The sequence below is a fragment of the Tachyglossus aculeatus genome, chromosome X2 (genome assembly GCF_015852505.1).
Source record: "Tachyglossus aculeatus isolate mTacAcu1 chromosome X2, mTacAcu1.pri, whole genome shotgun sequence".
Lineage (NCBI taxonomy): Eukaryota > Metazoa > Chordata > Mammalia > Monotremata > Tachyglossidae > Tachyglossus > Tachyglossus aculeatus.
In genome coordinates, this window is record NC_052100.1 from 10216923 (window position 1) to 10239950 (window position 23028).

The following is a 23028-nucleotide window of genomic DNA, read 5'->3' on the forward strand; positions in this document are numbered from 1 at the left end:
ATCATCATCCATCGTATTTATTGAGCGCTATGTGCAGAGCACTGTACTAAGCGCTTGGGAAGTACAATTTGGCAACATATAGAGCCAGTCCCTACCCAACAGTGGGCTCACAGTCTAAAGGGGGAGACAGAGAACAAAACCAAACATACTCACAAAATAAAATAAATAGAATAGATATGTACAAGTAAAATAGAGTAATATGCACAAACATATATACATATATACAGGTGCTGTGGGGAAGGGAAGGAGGTAAAATGGGGGAGAGGAAGGAAGGGGCTCAGTAGAGTATCATTAGACGCTACCAAAAATCACGTCAATAACCCTATTGGGGTTCTGTTGATCTCCAAGGCCTCCCTTAGAGCCCCCTGACAGAGCCTAAGTGAAGCAAATATTGGGTTTAAAGTCCTAGACTGGTCAAAATGTTGGCTCGGTATGAGCCCCTCTCCCCCTAGTCCTTATTCTGGGTGAGGAGCCGGACTTTCCCGCTTTACCCCGACTTAAAAAGGGAGCTTCTGCGCCGCCTCACGAGCCACACTCAAGATGGTGGCGCCCAGCCGCCCCAATTGGTTCGGCCCCGCCCAAGATGGAGGAAGGGGTGGGAGAGGGGAATCACTTCCGGGTCGAGAGGCACGCGGGGCGCTTTCGGGGACTGTGGTACGGCCCGCGGTCATGGCGGACGGGCCGCTGGCCGAGCTGCTGCTGCTGCGGCTGCAGGATAGTCATGACAGGCTGGATAGTGTGGAGCTGGCGACTGCCCTGGGGGTGGAACACCAGGCCGTGGTGGGCGCTGTCAAGAGTCTGCAGGCCTTGGGGGAGGTGAGCGCTCCGACCCTGCTCCGCGTGCCTGATGCAACAGCGGGGACGGTGGTGGTGGGGAAGCCTGGGATTGTGAGGTGAAGAAGCGGGACGAACTAATAATGATATATGTGGGATTGGCTACCCGCTTACTATGTGTCAGATGCTATCCTGTATATATGTTTGTACATACTTATTACTCTATTTTACTTGTCCATATCTATTCTATTTATTTTATTTTGTTAGTATGTTTGGCTTTGTTCTCTGTCTCCCCCTTTTAGACTGTGAGCCCACTGTTGGGTAGGGACTGTCTCTATATGTTGCCAATTTGGACTTCCCAAGCGCTTAGTACAGGGCTCTGCACGTAGTAAGCGCTCAATAAATACGATTGATGATGACAGGGTAGGGGCCTGGGAGTCACAAGGTTTGCTGCCATTTGTCTGCTGCATGGGGACAGGGTAGGGGCCTGGGAGTCACAAGGTTTGCTGCCATTTGGTTTTGTTCTCTGTCTCCCCCTTTTAGACTGTGAGCCCACTGTTGGGTAGGGACCGTCTCTAGATGTTGCCAATTTGTACTTCCCAAGCGCTCAGTACAGTGCTCTGCACATAGTAAGCGCTCAATAAATACGATTGATGATGATGATGTCAGGCACAGTATTAAGCGCTGGGGTGGCTCCGAGCAAATCGCGTTGGATGCAGGCGCTGTCGTTCATTCGTATTTACTGAGCCCTTCCTGTGTGCTGAGGCTCTGCACACCGTAAACGCCTGGAAAGTACAATTCAGCGGTAGAGACAGTCCCTGACCGCATCAGGTTTACAGCCTGAGAGACAGGCATCAATGTAAATAAATAGCATTATAGATACTGGCCCACGTGGGGCGTACAGTTTCGATCCCCGTTGTACACATCAGGTAACTGAGCCTCAGAGAAGTGAAGTGCTTGCCCAAGGCCACGCAGCAGACAAGTGGTGGAGCCGGAATTAGAACCTGTGACCTTCTGAGGCCCAGGCCCATGCTGTAGCAACTACGCCATGCTGCTTCTCATGCCCTCGTCCCCCTCTCCATCCCCCCATCTTACCTCCTTCCCTTCCCCACAGCACCTGTATATATGTATATATGCTTGTACATATTTATTACTCTATTTTACTTGTACATATCTATTCTATTTATTTTATTTTGTTAGTATGTTTGGTTTTGTTCTGTCTCCCCCTTTTAGACTGTGAGCCCACTATTGGGTAGGGACTGTCTCTATATTTTGCCAGCTTGTACTTCCCAAGCGCTTAGTACAGTGCTCTGCACACAGTAAGCGCTCAATAAATACGATTGATGATGATGATATGGGGTATAGGGTCCTGAGGGTCCAGGAGGAATGGGGTATGGCAGTGCAGGCCCTCATCCCAACTCCGTCACTTGTCTGCTGTGAGATCTTGGGCAAGTCACTTCACTGGGCCTCAGTTACCTCATCTGTAAAATGGGGATTGAGACTCTCCACATGGGACAGGGACTGTGTCCAATTTCCTTGTAGCCACCCCAGCACTTAGTACAATGCCTGCCACATAGTAAGCGCTTTACAAATACCACAATTATCATTATTATGCAGGACAACGTGGGGTGTAGGTTGAGTTCAGTGGGTGTTTTGCTCACACTTTTGTCCATGGAGTTTGGTAAAAACACCTGGATGTTCCCTGAATTCTTTGAGGCCCCCAGGCCACTTCCCATAAGGTACTCTCTCACCTTCCCAATCGTGGGGGGAAAGATGCTAGAGTGGTGGGTTCCTTGCTCCCGCAGGTCATCAAGGCAGAACTGCACTCCTCCAAGTACTGGGAGCTGACGGCAGAAGGGAAGGAGATCGTAGAGGAAGGCAGCCATGAGGCTCGGGTCTTCTGGAGCATCCCTCCTGAGGGCTTGGCCCAGAGTGAGCTGATGGTGAGTCCCCCGCAGCTGCGGAGTAACAGTGGAGGAAGGTGGGCTTCACTCAGGGTGGGAGGGAGGGAAAAAAAAAAAAAAAATCAGACAATTCTTCCCCAGTAGCTTCCCATGGAAGTTGATTTAGTAGGGTCCTGTTTTTCCCAAGCCTCATCAGTGTTTGGCAGGGCTTTACGTGAAAGCCCTTTGCTTCCTGTGTTATATTTTTGTTGCTGCTGTGTCTTTTGGGGTGTGATGTAGGAATTGTGGGCATCAGTGGTTCTAACTTCAGGAGGGGCAAACGAAATGAATGAGTCTTCTGGGGGCAGACTAATCACAATTGGTGGGAGGAGAAGAGGGGGAAGTGGGGAAAAAGAGGAAAAAAGGATGATTAGAGAAGGAAAAAGGGAGGAAAAGATGGGAGAAGGGGACTGGGATTGAGACAGGTAGACAGCTGAAGGCTGGAGGTGAGATGCGGTCACTGCTGATCTCACCCTCACTGAGTTCTGGGTACCGGACCAGAGACATCTCTCACCCCAAACCACTTGAGGACTGGTCCCCCTGCCTCAACCCTGTTGTATGCAGGTAATGAGGGTGCTCCTGGGGGGCGACAGAGAAGGGGTTGGGGCTCCAGAGCAACTTACAGAACCATACAATCGAAGCACCACTTCCCTAGCCAGAAGTTGCCATGGCAATGGAGCCTGAGCCGCTACTGCTCCAGACCTGGAAGCTGCGTGGAGACTGCAACCCAATGGGGTTCTGGCTGTCTCAGTGGCTCCAGAGTCCCAGTTCTTGCCACTTCCCAGAGGATTCCCCAGGCTGCCTGGGTGAGCCAGGAGTAAGGTGGGCAGAGGGTCTGTCCTCACGTAGCAGGGGACAAAAAGTAGAGCCAACATTTCACCTCCACTGCTAGTCCCTATCTGTCTCCAAAGGGCAGGGCAAGGCTGCCAGGTGTGACCAAAACTGTGCGTGCCAGTCCCATGAGGACAGTGGTCTCTGGCGGTCACGTGGCATTGGTGGCCCGGCCTGCATTCTATTTTAGGTGGAATAATCCTTTCCCGGGACCCAAAGGGAATGACACTTGAGAACCTGAGGGTCAGCAAGGAGGACTCTGGGAACTCTACCCCCAACCAGTGTTTCAGCTCTTGTCCTTCCTCTCTTCCCAACCTCGCCCCACAGAAACTGGCAAGTGGCAAAGTAGGCTTCAGCAAAGCCATGTCCAACAAGTGGATCCGAGTGGACAAGACTGCACCTGGTGGACCCCGTGTTTTCCGAGCGGTGAGCGTCGGGAGACCCTGGAGGTTGGGAAACAGGGTGCAAGGTTGGGAAACAGCATGGTCTAGTGGATGGAGCTTGGGCGTCAGTAGGACCTGGCTTCTAGTCCCGACTACCCCACAGGTCTGCTGTGTAACCTTGGGCCAGTCACTTCACTTCTCTGTGCCTCACTTCCCTCATCTGTAAAACGGGGGTTAAGAACGTGAACCCTCGTGAGACAGGGACTGTGTTCAATCTGATTATCTTGTATCTACCTCAGCACTTGAGGACTGGTCCCCCTGCCTCAACCCTGTTGTATGCAGGTAGTGAGGGGGCTCCTGGGGGGACAGAGAAGGGGTTGGGGCTCCAGAGCCACTACAGCAACTTGCAGAACCATACATTTATGCCTATTGGTACATAATAAGTGCTTAAATTCCATTTGGGGAAAAAAAAAAAAGGCTGGGGATGGTGGGTAGCCTGGCTCCTCTGGTCAGGTGAAGTGTTCCCCAAGGGAGGGCTCGTACTTCTGCCCTGCAACATTTACAAAGCCCTGTGACACCTACCCATAGGTGGAGACCGTGGAGGACACAGTGAAGGAGAAGCTGCAACTGGCCCATCAGGGCAAGGCAGACAGCCTGGATGAGAAGGAGAAAAATGAGCTGAAGAAGAGGAAACTACTGACAGAAGTGTGAGTGGCATTGAGTTAAGCACAGAGTCTGACTGCTCCTCAGGTGATATAGTACGCTCTTCTGGTCTCCCCCCCACCCCCCCACATCCCATTGCTCCTCACTGGAGTGGCCGGGACTGTTGGATTCTTCCTCTTTTCCTCCCCCCCCCCCGCCCCCCATTATGGTGTTTAAGCACTTAACTATGTGCCAGGCACTGTACTAAGCCCTGGGGTAGATACAAGCAAATCAGGTTGGACACAGTCCATGTCCCATGTGGGGTCACAGATTTAATCCCCATTTTAGAGATGCGGTATCTGAGACCCAGAGAAGTGAAGTGACTTGGCCAAGGTCACATAAGACAAGGGGCAGAGCTGGGATTAGAACCCGGGTCCTTCTCACTCCAAGGGCAGTGTTCTATTCACTAGGCCACGCTGCTTCCTGGCCAGATGGCATTGATCAATCAATAGCATTTAATGAGCACCTGCTGTGTGCAGAACATGGTATTAAGTATTTGGGAGAGTACAATATAAATTAGTAGTCATCTCTGTCTCAGGAGCTTTCAGTATAGCAGGAGAGACAAAGGACTTAAAACATTGGAGGAAGTAATAGCATATGTAATCAGATTTATTGAGTACTTACTGTGCACATAGTACTCTACTAAGCGCTTGAAAGAATACAATATAATCGAGTTGATAAGCACGTCCCCTGCCCACAAGGAACCCTCCCCACATGGGACAGGGACTGCGTCCTGTGTGATTAGCTTAGCTTACCCTAGTGCTTAGAACAGTGCTTGGCACATAGTAAGCGCTTAACAAGTACCATAATAATGAGTTGACAGACTATGGGGAAGACATTAAAATCAATTATGGATATGTACATAAGTACTGTGGGGTTGTGGATGCTTAAGTGTACTTAAGTGCTTAGGCAGCATGGGCAGGGGATGCTGAAGAGGCAGTAGGGCTATAAACAGGGGAGGCGAATCGGGACATGACTCCTGGGGGAGAGCTGTAGTCTATGGAATTTGAAGGAGATGGGGCATTCCAGACAGTAGGAAGGACATGAGTGAGGAGTTAGTGGCAAGGGAGATGAGAAAAAGGCACAATGAGGTGGTTAGTATGAGATGAGTGAGGTATGTGAATTGGGGTGTCGAGGGAGGGAGTGGGTAAGCCGGAGAGAGCTGATTGAGTCCCATTAAAGCCAACGGTCAGGAGTTTCTGCTTGATGTGGGGACAAATGTGTAACAGGTTTCGAGTAGGGAGATCTGTGTAAAAGAAAGTTTTAGAAAAGTCATCTGGGCAGCAGAGCGAAGTATGGTCTGGAGAGGGGAGAGACAGGAGGCAGAGAGGTCAGTAAGGCGAGTCATGCTGGGACATGACAAGCATAATGGTCATAGTTTAGAAGGAGAGAGAAAGGCAGATCCTGGAAAGGTTGTGGAGGAAAAACTAACAGGATTTGGCAACAGAATCAATATGGAGGGTGGTAATGCTGTTAGCTGTGATAGGAAAGCTAAGTGGAAGGGATGTTGGGAATGGGGGAAAATGGGGAATTCAGTTTGGGGCATATTGAGCTTGAGGTGCCAGCAGGACACGCATGTAGCACAATCCTAGAAGCAGCAGGAAATGCAAAATTGCAGAGAAGGAGAGGTCAGGACTAGCAAGAGATTTGCGAGTCATCCACATTGCGAAGGAAAAAGTTCTACAGACCTGAGTCTTAGAAACTACAGTTAAGGAGTGGGAAGGTGAGCAAGAGCCCACGAAAGACTGAGAAGGGTCAGCCAAAGAAGTAAAAGAAACAAGATTAGGTAGTGTTTCCAGGAAAAGGGAGCGATCCACAGAGTCAAAGGCAGCTGAGAGGTGGAGGAGGATTCAATCAAGGCTAGAGCCTGTTGGATATGGTTAGGAGGAGGTCATTGGTGACCTTGGCAAGAACAGTCAGCATGGAGGGGGCAGAAGCCAGATTGTAGAGAAGAAGTAGGAGCAGCAACATTTGGACAGGAATGGGAGGAGAAAGGTAGGGTGATAGTTTGGCTCTGTGGGGTCCAGAGAAGGAATTTTTGAGTCAGTCAATTGATCAAAAGTATCGGTTGAGCATCTGTGTACTAAGCACTTGGAAGATGATCCTTGATCTTATGGAGCTCACAGTCTAGAGGGGGGAAATGAACCTAATTTCCTCAGTAAGTGTAGGGTAGAGGAGAGGTGGGCTGTTTAAAGGCAGAGAGGGAGGAACCATCAGGTCAAGATGGAGATGGTGGAGGGGGAGGGAAGGAAAGTGGATGTAAGTGTTTTTAGGAGATGGGGGTTGGGGTGGGAGGTGCAGGTGAAAGCGGTCGATTTTCTATAAGCAGGCAGGAGATTTCTTGAAAGACGGCTGAGAAGGGTGAAGAAGTGGAGGGAGTTGGGTTGGGAGGAGATTTTGGGGAGCTCACGTCTGATGGTTTTGATTTTTGTTAAAGGGGTTGGCAGGGTAATGGAGAGGGGTGGGAACGCTGGGGCTTCCTGAAGGAAATTAAGTGTGGAAAAGTTGGTGGAGAGCCAGAACCCCGTTTTCCACTCGCTAGGAGCCCTCCTCGGCCATTCTTCTCTCCGCTCTGAACGGCCTTGATTTTGGTTGTTGGATTTGGTTCCTGTTAGGAAAAGGCACCTTTTGAAGAAACGGTGTGGCTTAGTGGATGGAGCACAGGCCTGTGAGTCAGAAGGACCTGGGTTCTAATCCAGGACCCGCCACATGTCTGCTGTGTGACCTTGGACAAGTCACTTAACTTCTCTGGGCCTCAGTTACCTCATCTGTAATATGGGGATTTAGAGTGTGAGCCCCATGTGGGTCAGGGACTGTGTCCAAACTGAATGACCTGTACATACCCCAGTGCTTGGCACATAGTAAGTGCTTAACAAGTATCATAATTATTAATTATTTGGGGATGATGGGCATGGGAATCGATGAGGGAGTGGAAGAGAGGGCAGAATTAAAGCAGGTAAGGATGAATTTAAAGTGGCCAAGGCTGGCTTGGTGCCTGGATTTCCACCAGCAGCTCTCTTCCACAAATTTCAGAGCAGGGGAAGTGTGCTGGGTCTCGCGAGCCCACGCGGTTCGTACCAACCAGGACTTTCCTGGGGGAAGCCTCAGTGTCACGTAGTAGGAGTCAAACCACACCTCTGATCACCAAGGTTAATGTGAAAAGTTTTTTTACTTAGTTTTACCAACGTGCAAGGGAGTGACACAGCCATACCCTCCCTCACTCCACCACCCAAGGGTCCAGTACCAGTCTGTGCTCAAAGGAGCCCATTCTGCCAAACCTTCTTCTTTCGGCTTCCAAGTGCTGCTCCGCTGCTTGCTTCTCTCTGCATCTCAGAGTGCCTCCATGCTGCTTCCAGGTGCTCCTTGCCAGAGAGTGGGGGCTTCAGAGCAACTGCCTTTTATCCACCTTAGGCGAGGCAGCTGTGGCTCTACGTCGCTGTCACTGATTGATCCAGGCCTGTTACTGGGTAGAACAGGGAGAGAAAGCCACGCCTCCCTCCATGCTCCACCCCCACAGGCCCGCTGTCACCTGCCCTCAAGTAAAGCCCATCAGTGCCTTCGTAAAGTCTCACGGGATCACAAACAGTCACTAAAAAGCAGCTTGTTGTGGGCTCACAGCGTGGCTCAGTGGAAAGAGCATGGGCTTTGGAGCCAGAAGTCAGGGGTTCAAATCCCAGCTCTGCCAGTTGCAGCTGTGTGACTTTGGGCAAGTTGCTTAACTTCTCTGTGCCTCAGTTACCTCATCTGTAAAATGGGGATTAAGACTGTGAACCCCCCATGGGACGACCTGATCACCTTGTAACCTCCCCAGCGCTTAGAACAGTGCTTTGCACATAGTAAGTGCTTAATAAATGCCATCATTATTATTATTATTATTATGAGACAGATGATCCAGGGCTGGGGGGCGGTTGGCGGTGCGAGACCGGCAGCGGGTGGCAAGGCCGTGGAGTTGGGTGGAGTGGAGGACGTGGCATCGTGCAGCGAGAGGTTAGCCTGAGATAAGTGGAGGGAGTCTAGAGATCAGTGGTCTCTGTGGAGGGAGAGGGTGGTTTCCTGGGGGGCCGGTTCTGTCGCAGGGGAGACTGAAGAGTTAGGGGACTGTTTCTCTCAGGAAATGTTTGTCAGTTTTGCCCACCAGAGGGCAGCAATCAATCAATCAATCGTATTTATTGAGCGCTTACTGTGTGCAGAGCACTGTACTAAGTGCTTGGGAAGTACAAGTTGGCAACATATAGAGACAGTCCCTACCCAACAGTGGGCTCACAGTCTAAAAGGGGGAGACAGAGAACAAAACCAAACATACTAACAAAATAAAATAAATAGAATAGGTATGTACAAGTAAAATAAATAGAGTAGTAAATATGTACAAACATATATACAGGTGCTGTGGAGAAGGGAAGGAGGTAAGATGGGGGGGATGGAGAGGGGGACGAGGGGGAGAGGAAGGAAGGGGCTCAGTCTGGGAAGGCCTCCTGGAGGAGGTGAGCTCTCAGTAGGGCCTTGAAGGGAGGAAGAGAGCTAGCTTGGCGGATGGGCAGAGGGAGGGCATTCCAGGCCTGGGGGATGACGTGGGCCAGGGGTCGATGGCGGGACAGGCGAGAACGAGGCACGGTGAGGAGATTAGTGGCAGAGGAGCGGAGGGTGCGGGCTGGGCTGTAGAAGGAGAGAAGGGAGGTGAGGTAGGAGGGGGCAAGGTGATGGAGAGCCTTATAGCCGAGGGTGAGGAGTTTCTGTCTGAAGCAAGTTCATATCCTGCCCCAGGCCACAACCTGTTCTGCCTCCCTTGGCAAGACAAACCCAGCCCCACTCTCACCTGTGTGACAGAGCTCCTGTGGTCATCAGTGGGCAAAATACTGTCCACAGGCTGCACCTGGATCCCCCTCTAGGCTGTGAGCGCATCGTGGGCGGGGAATGTGTCCGTTTGGTGTTATATTGTACTCTCCCAAGCGCTTAGTACAGTGCTTTGCACACAGTAAGCGCTCAATAAATACAATTGAATGAGTGAATGAATCTGGTCTGCCAATTGATTAGCAGAATCAGTCAATCAATCAGTGGTATTTGAGTGCTCACTTTGGGCCGAGCACTATCATAGGCACTTGGGAGAGAGCAGTACATCAGAGTTGATAGACACGTTCCTTGGCCACCTTTGACACCTCCTACCTGGCGCCAAGCCTGCTGTCCTTCATCGTGGTGAAGGACATTTCTTTCTGGGTCCACGGCTGGCCCAGAGACAAATAGGAGCCATTGCACGCTGTGGTCAGGAAACATGTCTACCACTTGGCCCCATCTTTGCTGCCTCTCAAGAATGAAAGCGTGGAGATTGCCACTCTTGACAACGGCGGGGGGAAACCCAGGAGTCCCGTTGACACAATCTGTCCTTTCTATCACTCTAGGGTCGCTCGGGTCCCCTTGCCCCAGCAAGAAGGCCACAAGCTTTTTAAACCTCTTCATCTCTCCTAGCAGCAGTAGTAGTAGTAGTATAGATTGAATGCTTACCATGTGCAGAGCACTCTACTGAGTGCTGGAAAGACTTCCCAGGCGGCAATTAATTCTATTTGCTCTGACGACTTTGACCCCTGTCTACATGATTTGTTTTGTTGTCTGTCTCCCCCTTCTAGATTGTGAGCCCGTTGTTGGGTAGGGACCGTCTCTATATGTTGCCAACTTGTACTTCCCAAGCGCTTAGTACAGTGCTCTGCACAGAGTAAGTGCTTAGTAAATACTAATGAATGAATGAATTAGACACGGTCCTTGTCTCTAAGGGGGCTCACAATCTAAAACTAAAAAAAGGGCTAGGGGACCGGAGATAAGTCACGTAAAGAGTGATGAAACAAAACACTAAGGCAACTCAAAGACCATGCCAAAGCCCAGTAGGGTCCGGTGGCTAGAGTTCAGAGTCCACGGTCACAAGTTCAACCACAGTTACCACAACAGGAGCAGCCCCTACACTCTCCTCAGGTCCCTTTTCTCCTATCTCTTCCAAAGGGTCCACAATGGCCAAACCCCTGTGCTCTCTTTCAGGACACTGAAAACTTACTGGGTGAGCAAAGGAAGCGCCTTCAGCACCAACATCACCAAGCAGGAGACAGACCTCACCCCCGAGATGATCGCCAGGTGAGGGGACCCAAGCCCTGGGGCTAGGAGCCGAGAGGCGATCCTGGCTGGTGGCGGGGGGCGTTTGAGAGGGCCTAGTAGGCCACGCCACTGTGGGTGGGCACTCCCCGGCGGTGGGGCCCCCAATCCTCCTCCTCCCCCCCCGCCCCTCCTCTCACAGTGGCGCCTGGCGGGATATGAAGTTCAAGGCCTACAACTTTGCAGCGCTCGGGGTGATGCCTGAGTGTGGCCACCTCCACCCGCTGATGAAGGTCCGCACGCAGTTCCGGCAAATCTTCCTGGAGATGGGGTGAGCTGGGGAGGAAGCGGGGACAATCAACGAGAAGAGTGGGGGAATTGGGGGGCCAAGAGGGGCTGGGAGTCGTCCACGGTATTAACTTAGTGCCTGCCGTGTGCAGAACACTCTGCTAGGTGTGTAGGGGATGTACAGAAGGAATAAAAGCTGCAATTCCTACCTGTAGTCTAATGGGAGAAGACGACATGCAGATAGATGTTTAAAGAATGTGAGACTCAAGACAAAATGGAAGCGGATGAACCAATAACTTAAACAGATAAATGTAGAAGTGCTGAAGAGGGGGTTGATGAGAGGGCTGACTGGGAAGGTAAGGGGTGGGGATCATTCAGGGAAAGGCTCAGGGAGGAAGTGGCTCTTTAGAGGACTTCGAAGGAGGGGAGGGATGTGGTTTAGTGAAGGTGAGGGCATTGTCTAACTGGCCAGACAGGAGCACCCCTTGAGTCCCAGGCACCTTTGGGGAGGGGAGAAGCCTGCGTGATTCCATTTTATGGTGGCTAAACCTTGGGGGCTTGTGACATTCAGGGTCCTGGAGGCTGGGGCAGGTAGGGGTATTGGAAGTCAGCAATGCCCTCCTTATCTTTGGCCTGCAGCTTCACGGAGATGCCAACCAACAACTTCATCGAGAGCTCTTTCTGGAACTTCGATGCCCTCTTCCAGCCCCAGCAGCACCCGGCCAGAGATCAACACGACACCTTCTTCCTTCAGGGTCTGTCTTCCCCAGCTCTTCCAGGCGTCTGTCAGCATCCCATCCTCTGTCCCTCCCCTTATCTTTCTCTGCCCCCACTAGCAATTATTGAGCATCTACCTGCTTTGTGCCAAGCATGGTATGAGGTATTTGGCCGGGGGGGGAAACCAGTTAAGTGAGGCGAAAGTCAGTTGGTGGCGACCCTATGATCACAAGAATCTATAATCAAGGGAAATTTGATATGAGTAGCTCCAGGAAATCCCTGTAGTTAGGTTTTTGGTGAGGGGAGTGACATCTGATCGGTACTTAAAATGATCCTTACTGCTCTGGGTAAGATAGACCGGAGGGGCCGAGAGTCCAACAAGGCAACTCTTGGAGGAATTCAGGCAAAAGCTACTTAGAAAGCAGGATGGCCTTGTGGAAAGAGCCCGGGCTTGGGAGTTAGAGGACTTGGGTTCTAATCTCAGCTCCGCCACTTGCCTGCTGGGTAACGTTGGGTAAGTCACTTCTCTGGCCTCAATTTCTTCATCTGTAAAGCGGGGATTCAATATCTTGGACTGTGAGCCTCATGTAGGACAGAGACTGTGTCTGCTGTGTGACTTTGGGCGCTTTTGTACAGTGCTCGGCACATAGGAAGCGCTCGACAAATAGCACCATCATCGTTACTTTGGCATTCAACCAAAGTTCTGGCTAAAGGAAAGGAGAGGCTGCCGATGTAGATTTAGGATAATTGGAAATTCATAAGTGATTCACCAAAGAAAACAAGTGAAAGCAGTTTCAGTGGCATGAAGAAGATGAAGTTCAGAGTGTTGTGGATTGGGGAGAAAGCTGGGAGAGAGGAAATAACTGGTGTAGATATGAATGCGAAGAAGACGGATGACAGCTGGAGGGAATTATGGGGTCGAGATTTATCAGAATGAGAACAGTGAGCATGGGGGAAGGAACCAGAAGATTGGAAGATGTTGACGATACCTGGTGGGAGGGTGGAAACAGGAATCTTCATGTGGTGAGAGGGGTAGGGTAGGGGAAGTAGAGGATTAACCTTGTAGAGTAGATGATACACCTCCTTAACGGGGAAGCAGCACAGCCTAGTGGATAGAGCACGGACTGAGGAGTCAGAAGGATCTGGGTTCTAATCCCGGCTCGGCCACTGGTCTGCTGTGGGACCTTGGGCAAGTCACTTCACTTCTCTGGGCCTCAGTTACCTCATCTGTAAAATGGGGCTTAAGACTGAGCCTCATGTGGGACAGGGACTGTGTCCAACCTGATTAACTTGTATCTACCCCAGCGCTTAGTACAATGTCTGGTACATAGTAAGCACTTAATACCATTAAACAAACAAAAAAAACCCTCCTGAGAAGCAGTTAGGAGTGAACACCCCTCCACCTCAGTATTCCTCGTCCTTCAGTGAAATAGGTAGTGATAGCGCAGCTTCACAGCCCCCTGGCCTTTGGCTTGTGTGGAGCTAAATGATGGCTTGGTACAGTTCAAGCTAAGCTTTGGGTCCGGCCAAAAGCCCACCAGGACCGGAAGGTGCCCTGGGCCTCATTTCCGAGAGGTGGTGATGCACGTGTCTGGCATGTTTATGCTTGTATGGCTATCTCAAAGGGTTGCCAGGGAGCCCACAAATTGGAAACTGGTCTGGACCAGATTTGCCCCAACAAGGCCCAAGGGTTTGGGGGCAGCACTTAGGTCGTGTGGGTTCTGAGCGGAAACAGGGCTCTTCCCTGGCTCAGCTTCTCCCCAGTTGCTCACTCACTCATGAGTTTCTCCCTTGTTCCCCCCCCCCCCGCCCCAGATCCAGCTGAGGCCACCGACTTCCCCATGGACTACTTGGAACGAGTGAAACGAACTCATGCCCAAGGAGGCTACGGCTCTCAGGGGTGAGGTCTCCTGAACTGTCGCTGGTGGGATCAGGGGAAGGGACTGGGAGCTGATTGACTTCCACCCCATCTCTCTCCTCCACCCCCGACTCCAAAGCCTTCCCTGTCTGGGAGCACCTGCCCTACAGCTGGGCCGCGAGGGGGCTTTTCCTGGTTTTGAAGCAGCGCAGCTTAGTGGAAAGAGACTGGGCCTGGAGTTAAAGGACCTGGGTTCTAATCGCAGCTCCACCACTTGCCTGCTGTGTGACCCTGGGCAAGTCACTTCACTTCTCTGTGCCTCAGTTTCCTCATCTGTAAAAAGGGATTCAGTACCTGCGCTCCCTCCCACTTTAGCCACAAGCCCCATGTGGGACAAGGACTCTATCCAACCTAATTGTCTTGTCTCTATCCCAGCATTTAGTACAATGCTTCGTACATATTAAGTGCCTAACAAATATTATTATTACTAACAGCATAGAGAGGGGGGAATTGAGACTGGCGGTGCCTTCCGGGCATTCTTCCGGTCAGCTTAAGCCCCACCACCCTGCCCTACTTTCTCTGCAGCTACAAGTACAATTGGAAGATTGAGGAGGCCCGCAAGAACCTTCTGAGGACTCACACCACAGCTGTCAGTGCCCGCATGCTGTACCGGCTGGCCCAGCAGGTAGGTCGGAGAGAAGGGGGGGTCTCCCAACCGAGTCAGAAGTAGGAGAGACGGAAAACAAAGGACTCGATGGTCTCCAGCCCCCCCCCATCCTCCCACTGAGGAAGGTTTGGGAGCAGGGAGGATGTTGGGCTCTGTCTCGCCCTTCACCGACCTCTTCCTCCTCCACCTCCAGGGTGTACCGTTTAGCACCCATTTAGCATCCTGCTGGGTGCCAGGGGGAATTTGCGAAAAAAAGTGGTCCCGACCCTTAAAGATCTTACAATCTAACAGGAGCAGTTCTCTCCAGCCAAGTACTTTTCCATCGACCGTGTCTTTCGCAACGAGACCCTAGACGCCACGCACCTAGCCGAGTTCCACCAGATCGAGGGGGTGGTGGCTGACTACGGCCTGACCCTGGGTGACCTGATGGGTGTGCTGAAGGAGTTCTTCACCAAATTGGGTGAGGGGGACACGGGGAAGGGGTTCAAAGCCCAGGTTCCTTGGCTGGGTTAGTGCTCTACCCCCACCCTGCTGACCCATCTCAAGCTCAATTTTTTTCCCTCCCGCCTCTGGTGGGGCTGAGCAGGCATCACACAGCTTCGTTTCAAACCGGCCTACAACCCGTACACGGAGCCCAGCATGGAGGTCTTCAGCTACCACCAAGGTGAGGTTGGGGGGACTGCAGGAGAATCAGAGGCCCTGGGAGAAGAGGTTGGCCCACTTCTCTCCAGGGCCTGTTGCGGGGAGGGGGTGGGCAGGGTGGGGAGGGAGAATTTGTGGCCATCTTGCCTCTGCACTCCCAGAAAGCTCCTTTGCTTGCAGAGCCAATTGCAGTGAGCGCCCACTCCTCTGAGTTTTGTTTAACCCCCAGCTTCCAATCTCCCAGGCAGCAGAGCCAGGAGATGCTTTAAAGCCAGCCTGAATTAGCAGTAACATCCATCCCTCCCCACCTCAGGATCAACTCCGTCAAGCCCCTGGCAGATTACCGTGGTGCTTTCTAATCCGGAATCCTGGTGGAGTCATTATCCTCTTTCCTGACCGGCTTTGCTCAGGGCCGGGGGACACTGGGTGAGAGGGAGCAACCTGTAATCTCTAGCTCCCTCCCTAAGGGGCTAATGAGGTTTGTCTCTGTCTTTCCCTCAGGCCTGAAGAAGTGGGTGGAGGTGGGCAACTCAGGGGTCTTCCGCCCAGAGATGCTGCTGCCCATGGGACTCCCTGAAGGGGTGTCCGTCATAGCCTGGGGACTCTCCCTGGAACGGTAAGAGCCGCCCACCGCTGGGATGGGAGAGAATTCAGAGCCAGGCCGAGACACCCCAACTCCTTCCCCTTCAGCTCTGTGCCGGTTTCAATGTCAACGTCCGCTTGGTTCAGCGGAGCCGCTAGTCAGAATCAAGCCCCATCCCCATCCCTGGGCTAGACCAAATCAGTAATATTTATTTAGCCCCTACTGGGGGCCGAACACTGTGCTAAGCATCTCGGCAGGGGAGACAGACACAGAGCGCATTTGAGATCGGAGGAAAAAGAAAATGCAAAGACAGATAAGTGGATGAATAAATGCTTAAGTAGTAGAGTACATAAATCCGAGAGGTCCAGCAGTCCTGAGGGTGGTTTTGAGTGCAGAGGTGGCACAAGAGGAGGAGGTGTGCCCTGTCTGATTTGGCTGAGGCGAGCCATTTTTAGGAACACCATTTCAAGTCCCCTTCCCCATTCGGGATGAACTGTGCATTCCTGAGTGTGAATAGCTTGATGGGTTGTCAGCAGTCCCACGTAAGCCATTCTGGGGGAGGGAGAGCAGGGTGCCTGAGTCATACGGACCTAGGGGAGGGTGGTGTCCATCTCTGGATAGAGGAAGGGGGTTTGGGAACCTGGGAGAGCCCATCAGCAGGGCTGGGAAGCGCCCTGAAGGCTGTCCGCTCGACCACGGGAGAGAAGCTTTCTCTCCCTTGGTCCCCATCCTCCCCTCCTGTTGTGCCACTTGGCACCACTTTTCTGGGTGTCTTGCCTGCTGGGCGGAGGGGAGAGTTTTCCCCCTGACCCCGGGGCCAGGGGTCAAATTGGGTTCGTGTAACCTGCCGGTATCAGACACGCACCCTGGCTGGCCACCTCCACTCTTGATAGTGGCCCGCTGACCCTGCTCTTTCCTTCCAGCCCCACCATGATCAAATATGGAATCAACAACATCCGGGAGTTGGTAGGGCACAAGGTGAAGCTGCAGATGGTATACGACAGCCCGTTGTGCCGCCTGGACTCCTAGTCTGCAGTGGGCTGCACCGCTCCTTGGCATGGCCATAGGGGGAGTCCTGCTTATTTATTTTCTGGAGGAAAACGCATCTTCTGGAACATCTGCTCCTGGCTACTTCCTTGCCTTCCCGCCAGGGTCGACAACCACGTAGGTCCCAGTGATCACCCCGAACCTCCAAGTAGCGCATTTGATGTTGTCCCTCATCATCATCAGTGGCATTTATTAAGCGTTTACCGTGTGCAGAGCACTGTACTAAGCGCTTGGGACAGTACAATACAACAGAGTGGAAGATAAGGGCAGGGGGCAGGACCGAAGGAGATGTCCACACCAAAGAAGTGGGTTCATTCTGTACGCCCTCACTGCGCTAAGCCAGCATGTGGTCATGCCCTTTAAGGAAAGGGGGAGGCTTCCCAGTTTCTGTAATTAATCAGTAGTAAATTTGCCCGTGACTGTGAAGACGGCAGCAGCAGAACTGAGGCATGGAAGGCATCGAACGACTAATAAAAAGGGTCATCGGCAACCTGACTGGTGGATTTTCTTGAAGCCGAACGAAGGGTTTGGACTCGGTGGGTTGGTGGGAGAGAAGGGGTGGGAAGGAGGGAGCTACCCTGTGCTCTGAGGTGGCTGGATGGCTGGAGAATGCAGGGGCAGTTAAGTGCAGTCTGCAGCAGGCCAGGCTCCTGCTGAGGCAAATTTCCTTAACACCTAAGACTTCTTAGCAGGGAAACCCTGCGGTGCTGGCTGGGGACATTCCCCAGCAGGTAGGGGAGGAGGTGTCAGGTGTTTGAAACAAGCCAGGCCCCCACCCATCTGGGTTTGGTCCACAGACTGTCCGAGTGGGTTGTGTTGAAGCCCCACACGCGGTATGACCAAGAGGGGTGGGTGGGTGACTTGGTTTTCCTCTCATCCCCTCTTCCCAGTACAGCTGGGGGTTGGCTCCAGGAGTTCTGAAGAGCTACTGCCCCCTGCCCAACTGATTCGGATTCCCGAGTCTTTCAGAAAATAGTCCTCTTGAGATCGACTGAGCCTGGGGCGGGCAGCTTGCTGTGGCCACTTGCCGAAGGGAAGGTGTTAATGCACAGGAGTGGGTGGAGGAATGACAGGCTTGGCCGATCCCAAGACCTACAGACATGTGGGGGAGATGGGTGAGAGGGCTGAGAGCTGAACAGAATCCCACCGAGACCCTCTGCGCTGCCTGTTGCCGTGACCGGGGTGTCGAGGCAGCTGCTTCCGAAACAACACTTCTACACCGTGCTCTCTCACCCATTAGCTGCCCTAGAGAAAAAAACGTTCCTTCTGCCAATCGAGCCTCCAGAGAAGAGTGGCTTTTCGGGGGATTAAACTGCATTTGCAAGTACTTTTATCCTTGTGCGTCTGCTTGGTCTCCCAGGCAAGATATGATCGTGTCCCCACGAGAGAAGCAGCTGCAGTTGCCCTAATGGGCTAAGCTCTTGTGAGGAGCGGGATTCTGAGGCCACATTTTAGGGGTATTCCACCACTAACCCTCTTCCGCCCGGCCAGACGATCCCTGCAGCTTGGAGTGTCACAGTTGGGTGGTCCCTTTGGTTCTTAGGGCTGCCGGGGGCAGTGATCATGCTCCTCTTCTACCTCCTCCAGTGAGACCCGCACCTCCTCTGGGCTGGGGACCGAGACCTCGACTGGTGGGGAAGAACCCACCAGGGAAGGGACCACATCCAGGTGGATCACTTTTGATGACAGTTGCGGCTGTGGCCCCAGAATACAGTCTGGAGTGAGAAACGGAAGAAAATGCATCCTCAAGGACCAGTCTAGACAATCTACTCACAATTTCTTTTTGCGTACTGGCCCCGCACCAGAGGGCAGAAGGGCACAAGGATTATTCTCAGTGTTTTACAGACAGAGAACAAGCAGGGGGAGATTGGACACAGTGAGTGGGTATTGGAATTGGTTCTTGATTCCTAAACCAGTGCTCTCCCCCCTAGCTAGCTCCCTTCTCCCAGGAATCTCCCATTGCCTAACAAGTTGGCATGAGCTCTCTGTTCCCTCCCACCCTCCCTGCAAATCCAAGGTGGATCTGGTTTTGCCCAAAACCTTGGGTTCAAGTTGGCATTAATCTGGTTCAAGGTTTCCCTGGGCCAATCAATGGTGAGTACACACTCTGTGCAGAGCACTGTACTAAGCCCTTGGAAGAGTACAGTAGAGTTTGTAGACATGATCCCTGCCCACAAGTTTACAGTCTAAGAGAGGGAGACAAACATTCAAATAAATTGCAGATAAGGAAAATGGCAAAGTATTAGGAGAGTTACATAAGTGCTGTGGGGCTGAAAGTGGGGTGTATTCATTCAATTGCATTTATTGAGCACTTACAGTGTGCAGAGCACTGTACTAAGCTCTTGGGAGAGCACAATATAACAATAAACAGACACATTCTCTGCCCACAACGAACTGACGGTCTAGAAAGGGAGACAGACATTAATATAAATAAATAAAATTACAGATATGTACATAAGTGCTGTGGGGCTGGGAGCAGGATGAATAAAGGAAGCAAGTCAGGGCGACACAGGGTAAATACCAATATTCTACATGTGGCCCCCTGGGGGTCCAGACCAGTCCACCCTGGGACTAGGGAGCAGCGTGCGAAAGGTCCACTGCTACTAAACACAGGTCTCATATGGAAACACCAGATGGACCTGATTTGGACTCAAACCTAATAGGTTCAGATGAAACCTGAGAAGCAGCATGGTCTAGTGGATAGAGCCCAGCCCTGGAAGTCAGGAGCTGGGTTCTAATCCTGGCTCCGCCACTTGTCTGCTGTGTGACCTTGGACCACTCACTTCACTTCTCTGTGCCTCAATTACATCATCTAAGTGCTTAGTACAGTGCTCTGCACATAGTAAGCGCTCAATAAATACGATTGATGATGATGATTTTATTTTGTTAATATGTTTTGTTTTGTTCTCTGTCTTCCCCTTCTAGACTGTGAGCCCACTGTTGGGTAGGGACTGTCTCTATATGCTGCCAACTTGTACTTCCCAAGCGCTTAGTACAGTGCTCTGCACACAGTAAGCGCTCAATAAATATGATTGATTGATTGATTGATTAAAATAAGGATTTGGAGCGTGAACCCTGAGAGGGCTCTGTCACAAGACAGCCTCCTAGAAACACCAGCCTCCGGCATCCCGCCCAACCTCACTCGGTCACGGATTAACTTGTATCAACCCCAACACTTAGTACAGCGCCTGGCACAGAGTAAGCATGTAACAAATACCATAAAATGAAACAAAAACTCTGACCTTTTTCAGACCTGCAGGGAGGAAATAGCCCAGTGATCTTTAGCTTCCTGCCCAGGAAGCAGAGCCCTCCAGGGTACCGCTAACCATGCGCTGTTGGCGATGATCTGAGCTGCGGGGAAACTTACCTGCCATGTCTTGTGCCAGGTCTTTAATGAGGTGCCCCACGATGGCATAAGCCACCCCTCCGACGACAAGGGCTGCCATGAGCAAGTAGAGCACAGCCTTGGGAAGGGGGATGAGGTCATGAACAGGGGGCTTGTAGTCGCTGAACAATGGACTCTCGTAGGAATACTGGGACAACGGGTCCTCTGGCTCAGTCAGGTTCCCGGGGAGCATTTCAGGAACTAGGTCCATCGTCCAGGAGGTTGCTGGAGGAGAAGGAGAGAGATAGCATGGCTTAGTGGAAAACACACGGGCTTGGGAGTCAGAGATCATGGGTTCTAATCCCAGCTCCTCCACTTATCAGCTGTGTGATTTTGGGCAAGTCAATTAACTTCTCTCTGCTTCAGTTACCTCATTTGTAAAATGGGGATTAAGACTGTGAGCCCCACATGGGACAACCTCATTACCTTGTATGTACCCCAGTGCTTAGAACAGTGTTTGGCACATAGTAAGCATTTAACAAATACCATCAGTATTCAGGGATACAGCACAAAACCAGATAGCAGCTGACCCTCTCCTCATTTTACCCACCCCTCCCCTCTGCCAACTCCACATTGGTATTACAAATCTCTCTGCTCATTCATTCGTTCAATCGTATTTATTGAGCGCTTACTGTGTGCAGAGCACTGTACTAAGCGCTTGGGAAGTACAAGTTGGCAACACATAGAGACGGTCCCTACCCAACAGTGAGCTCACAGTCTAGAAATGTAATAATAATAATAATGACGATGGTATTTGTTAAGCGCTATGTGCCAGGCACTGTTCTAAGCCCTGGGGTAGATACAAGGTAATCAGGTTGGACACGGTCCCTGTCCCATATGGGGCTCAGTCTTAATCCCCATATTACAGTGAAGCAGCGTGGCTCAGTGGAATGAGCCCGGGCTTTGGAGTCAGAGGTCATGGGTTCAAATCCCAGCTCCACCACTTGTCAGCTGTGTGACTTTGGGCAAGTCACTTCTCTGGGCCTCAGTTACCTCATCTGTAAAATGGGGATGAAGACTGTGAGCCCCCCGTGGAACAACCTGATCACCTTGTCACCTCTCTAGTGCTTAGAACAGTGCTTTGCACATAGTAAGCGCTTAATAAATGCTATCATTATTATTATTATTACAGATGAGGGAACTGAGGCCCAGAGAAGTGAAGTGACTCACCCAAGATCACACAGCAGACAAGTGGCAGAGCCGGGATTAGAGCCCATGACCTTCTGATTCCTTGGTTCAGGCCAATGAATCATCCAGCAAAGCGTTCTCTATCATTGCCACCAGCGTGCTTGAGGGAAGCGTGTGATTGATGGGTGCCCTCTTGAATACCCCGTCCTCGTGGTGGGAGATGTTCCACTTAACATCTCAGGAAGAGCTCCTTCATGAACTAGAAATGTGAAAGTTGGCAGAACTCTGCAAACTACAGGACTCGGCCACATCTTTTGTATGCCATCCTGTACCTGTCTGTTGGGCTCACTTGGTGAATTTTAACTACATTGAACGACTTTTACAGATGAGGTAACTGAGATACAGAGATATTAAGTGACTTGCCCAGGGTCACGCATCGGACAAATGGCGGAGCCGGGATTCGAACCCGTGACCTCGGACTCCCAGGCCCGGGATCTTTCCACTGAGCCACGCTGCTTATCCCAGAAGCACATGTTCCTGCAGACTTCCTGTTACCTTTTCCAGCCGCTGCTTTTTTAATTTTGCCACTTGGATTCCCAACCTGGACCTCTAGCAAGGATACTCCTTTCTTCCATAGTCACACCCTATCATATTACTCTGTTTATTTATTTATTTATTTTACTTGTACATATCTATTCTATTTATTTTATTTTGTTAGTATGTTTGGTTTTGTTCTCTGTCTCCCCCTTTCAGACTGTGAGCCCACTGTTGGGTAAGGACTGTCTCTATATGTTGCCAACTTGTACCTCCCAAGCGCTTAGTACAGTGCTCTGCACACAGTAAGCCCTCAATAAATACGATTGATGATGATGATGACTTTGTGAAACTGCCTTGATCTCAAAGTCTATTTTATCAGCAGCATTTGCAACAGCGCATGGCCTAGCGGTTAAAACACCGGCCAGGGAGTCAGAAGGACCTGGGTTCTAATCCCGGCCCTGCCACTTGTCTGCTGCGTGGCCTTGGGCAAATCACATCACTTCTCTGCCTCAATTACCTTATCTGTAAAATGGGGATTAAGATTGTGAGCCCTCTGTGGGATAGGGACTGTGTTCAACCAGATTACCTTGTATCTACCCCAGCATATAGAACAGTGCCTGGCACACAGTGAGCACTTAACAAATACCATCAAAAAAAAAAAAGCCATTGGAATGAGAAGCTACAGGAATCAGAGATGGAAAACCCGAAGCTGTCTGGTCCCTCCGTCCCTGGGGCTTTGAATGTCTTTCCTGGGAGGCCTTAAGCAGTTTATTCATTCATTCATTCCCATTTCTTGAGAGAATACAATAAAAGTAAGAGACACACTGGAGGTGTTTAAACTCTAAGTGGGGGGAGACAGGCATCTATACTGACTCGACAGAGATTGCCCCAAGGCACACCTGAACCAGATTTGGGTAATGAATTCATTCAATCGTATTTATTGAGCACTTACTGTGTGCAGAGCACTGTACTAAGCACTTGGGAAGTACAAGTCGGCAACATATGGAGACGATCCTTACCCAACAACGGGCTCACAGTCTAGAAGGGGGAGACAGACAACAAAACAAAACATGCAGACAGGTGTCAAAGTCGTCAGAACAAACAGAATCAGAACAGTGCTCTGCACAAAGTGAGCCCTCAAAAAGTACGAATGATCTACTGATTGATCTCACCCCCGGATGGGGTCCACGGCGATGGCCCTGGGCCCGCTCAGGTTGTTGCTGAAGAGGGTTTTCCTTATTGAGCACTTACTGTGTGCAGAGCACTGTACTAAGCACTTAGCAATGTTTGGGTGGGTGTTTCTGGGCCGTCACTATTTTAAGAGGAGTGCCTGGTTGGACTGATTTTATTCCTATGCTTCTGGACTGGGCCAGCTGGGAGAAAGACATGGTCATCAACTTAGAAAGCAAGGAGGAGCAATGAAGAGCTGCTTTTTTCCCCCTGTGATATGCAGTTAGCATAAATGTGGTGC

General features: G+C 51.2%; 1 protein-coding gene across 1 annotated transcript; it reads left to right on the top strand.

Moving 5' to 3' along the window:
• The first annotated feature begins 638 nt into the window (after window positions 1–638).
• On the top strand, window positions 639–17002 carry FARSA (phenylalanyl-tRNA synthetase subunit alpha). The gene is made up of 13 exons (XM_038771267.1): window positions 639–816; window positions 2580–2717; window positions 3876–3974; window positions 4520–4638; window positions 10655–10747; window positions 10908–11036; window positions 11633–11748; window positions 13526–13610; window positions 14154–14253; window positions 14527–14695; window positions 14822–14899; window positions 15379–15493; window positions 16384–17002. Exons 1-13 carry the CDS (start codon window positions 670–672, stop codon window positions 16487–16489), a joined length of 1494 nt encoding a protein of 497 aa, XP_038627195.1. The 5' UTR covers window positions 639–669; the 3' UTR covers window positions 16490–17002.
• Window positions 17003–23028: the final 6026 nt, after the last annotated feature.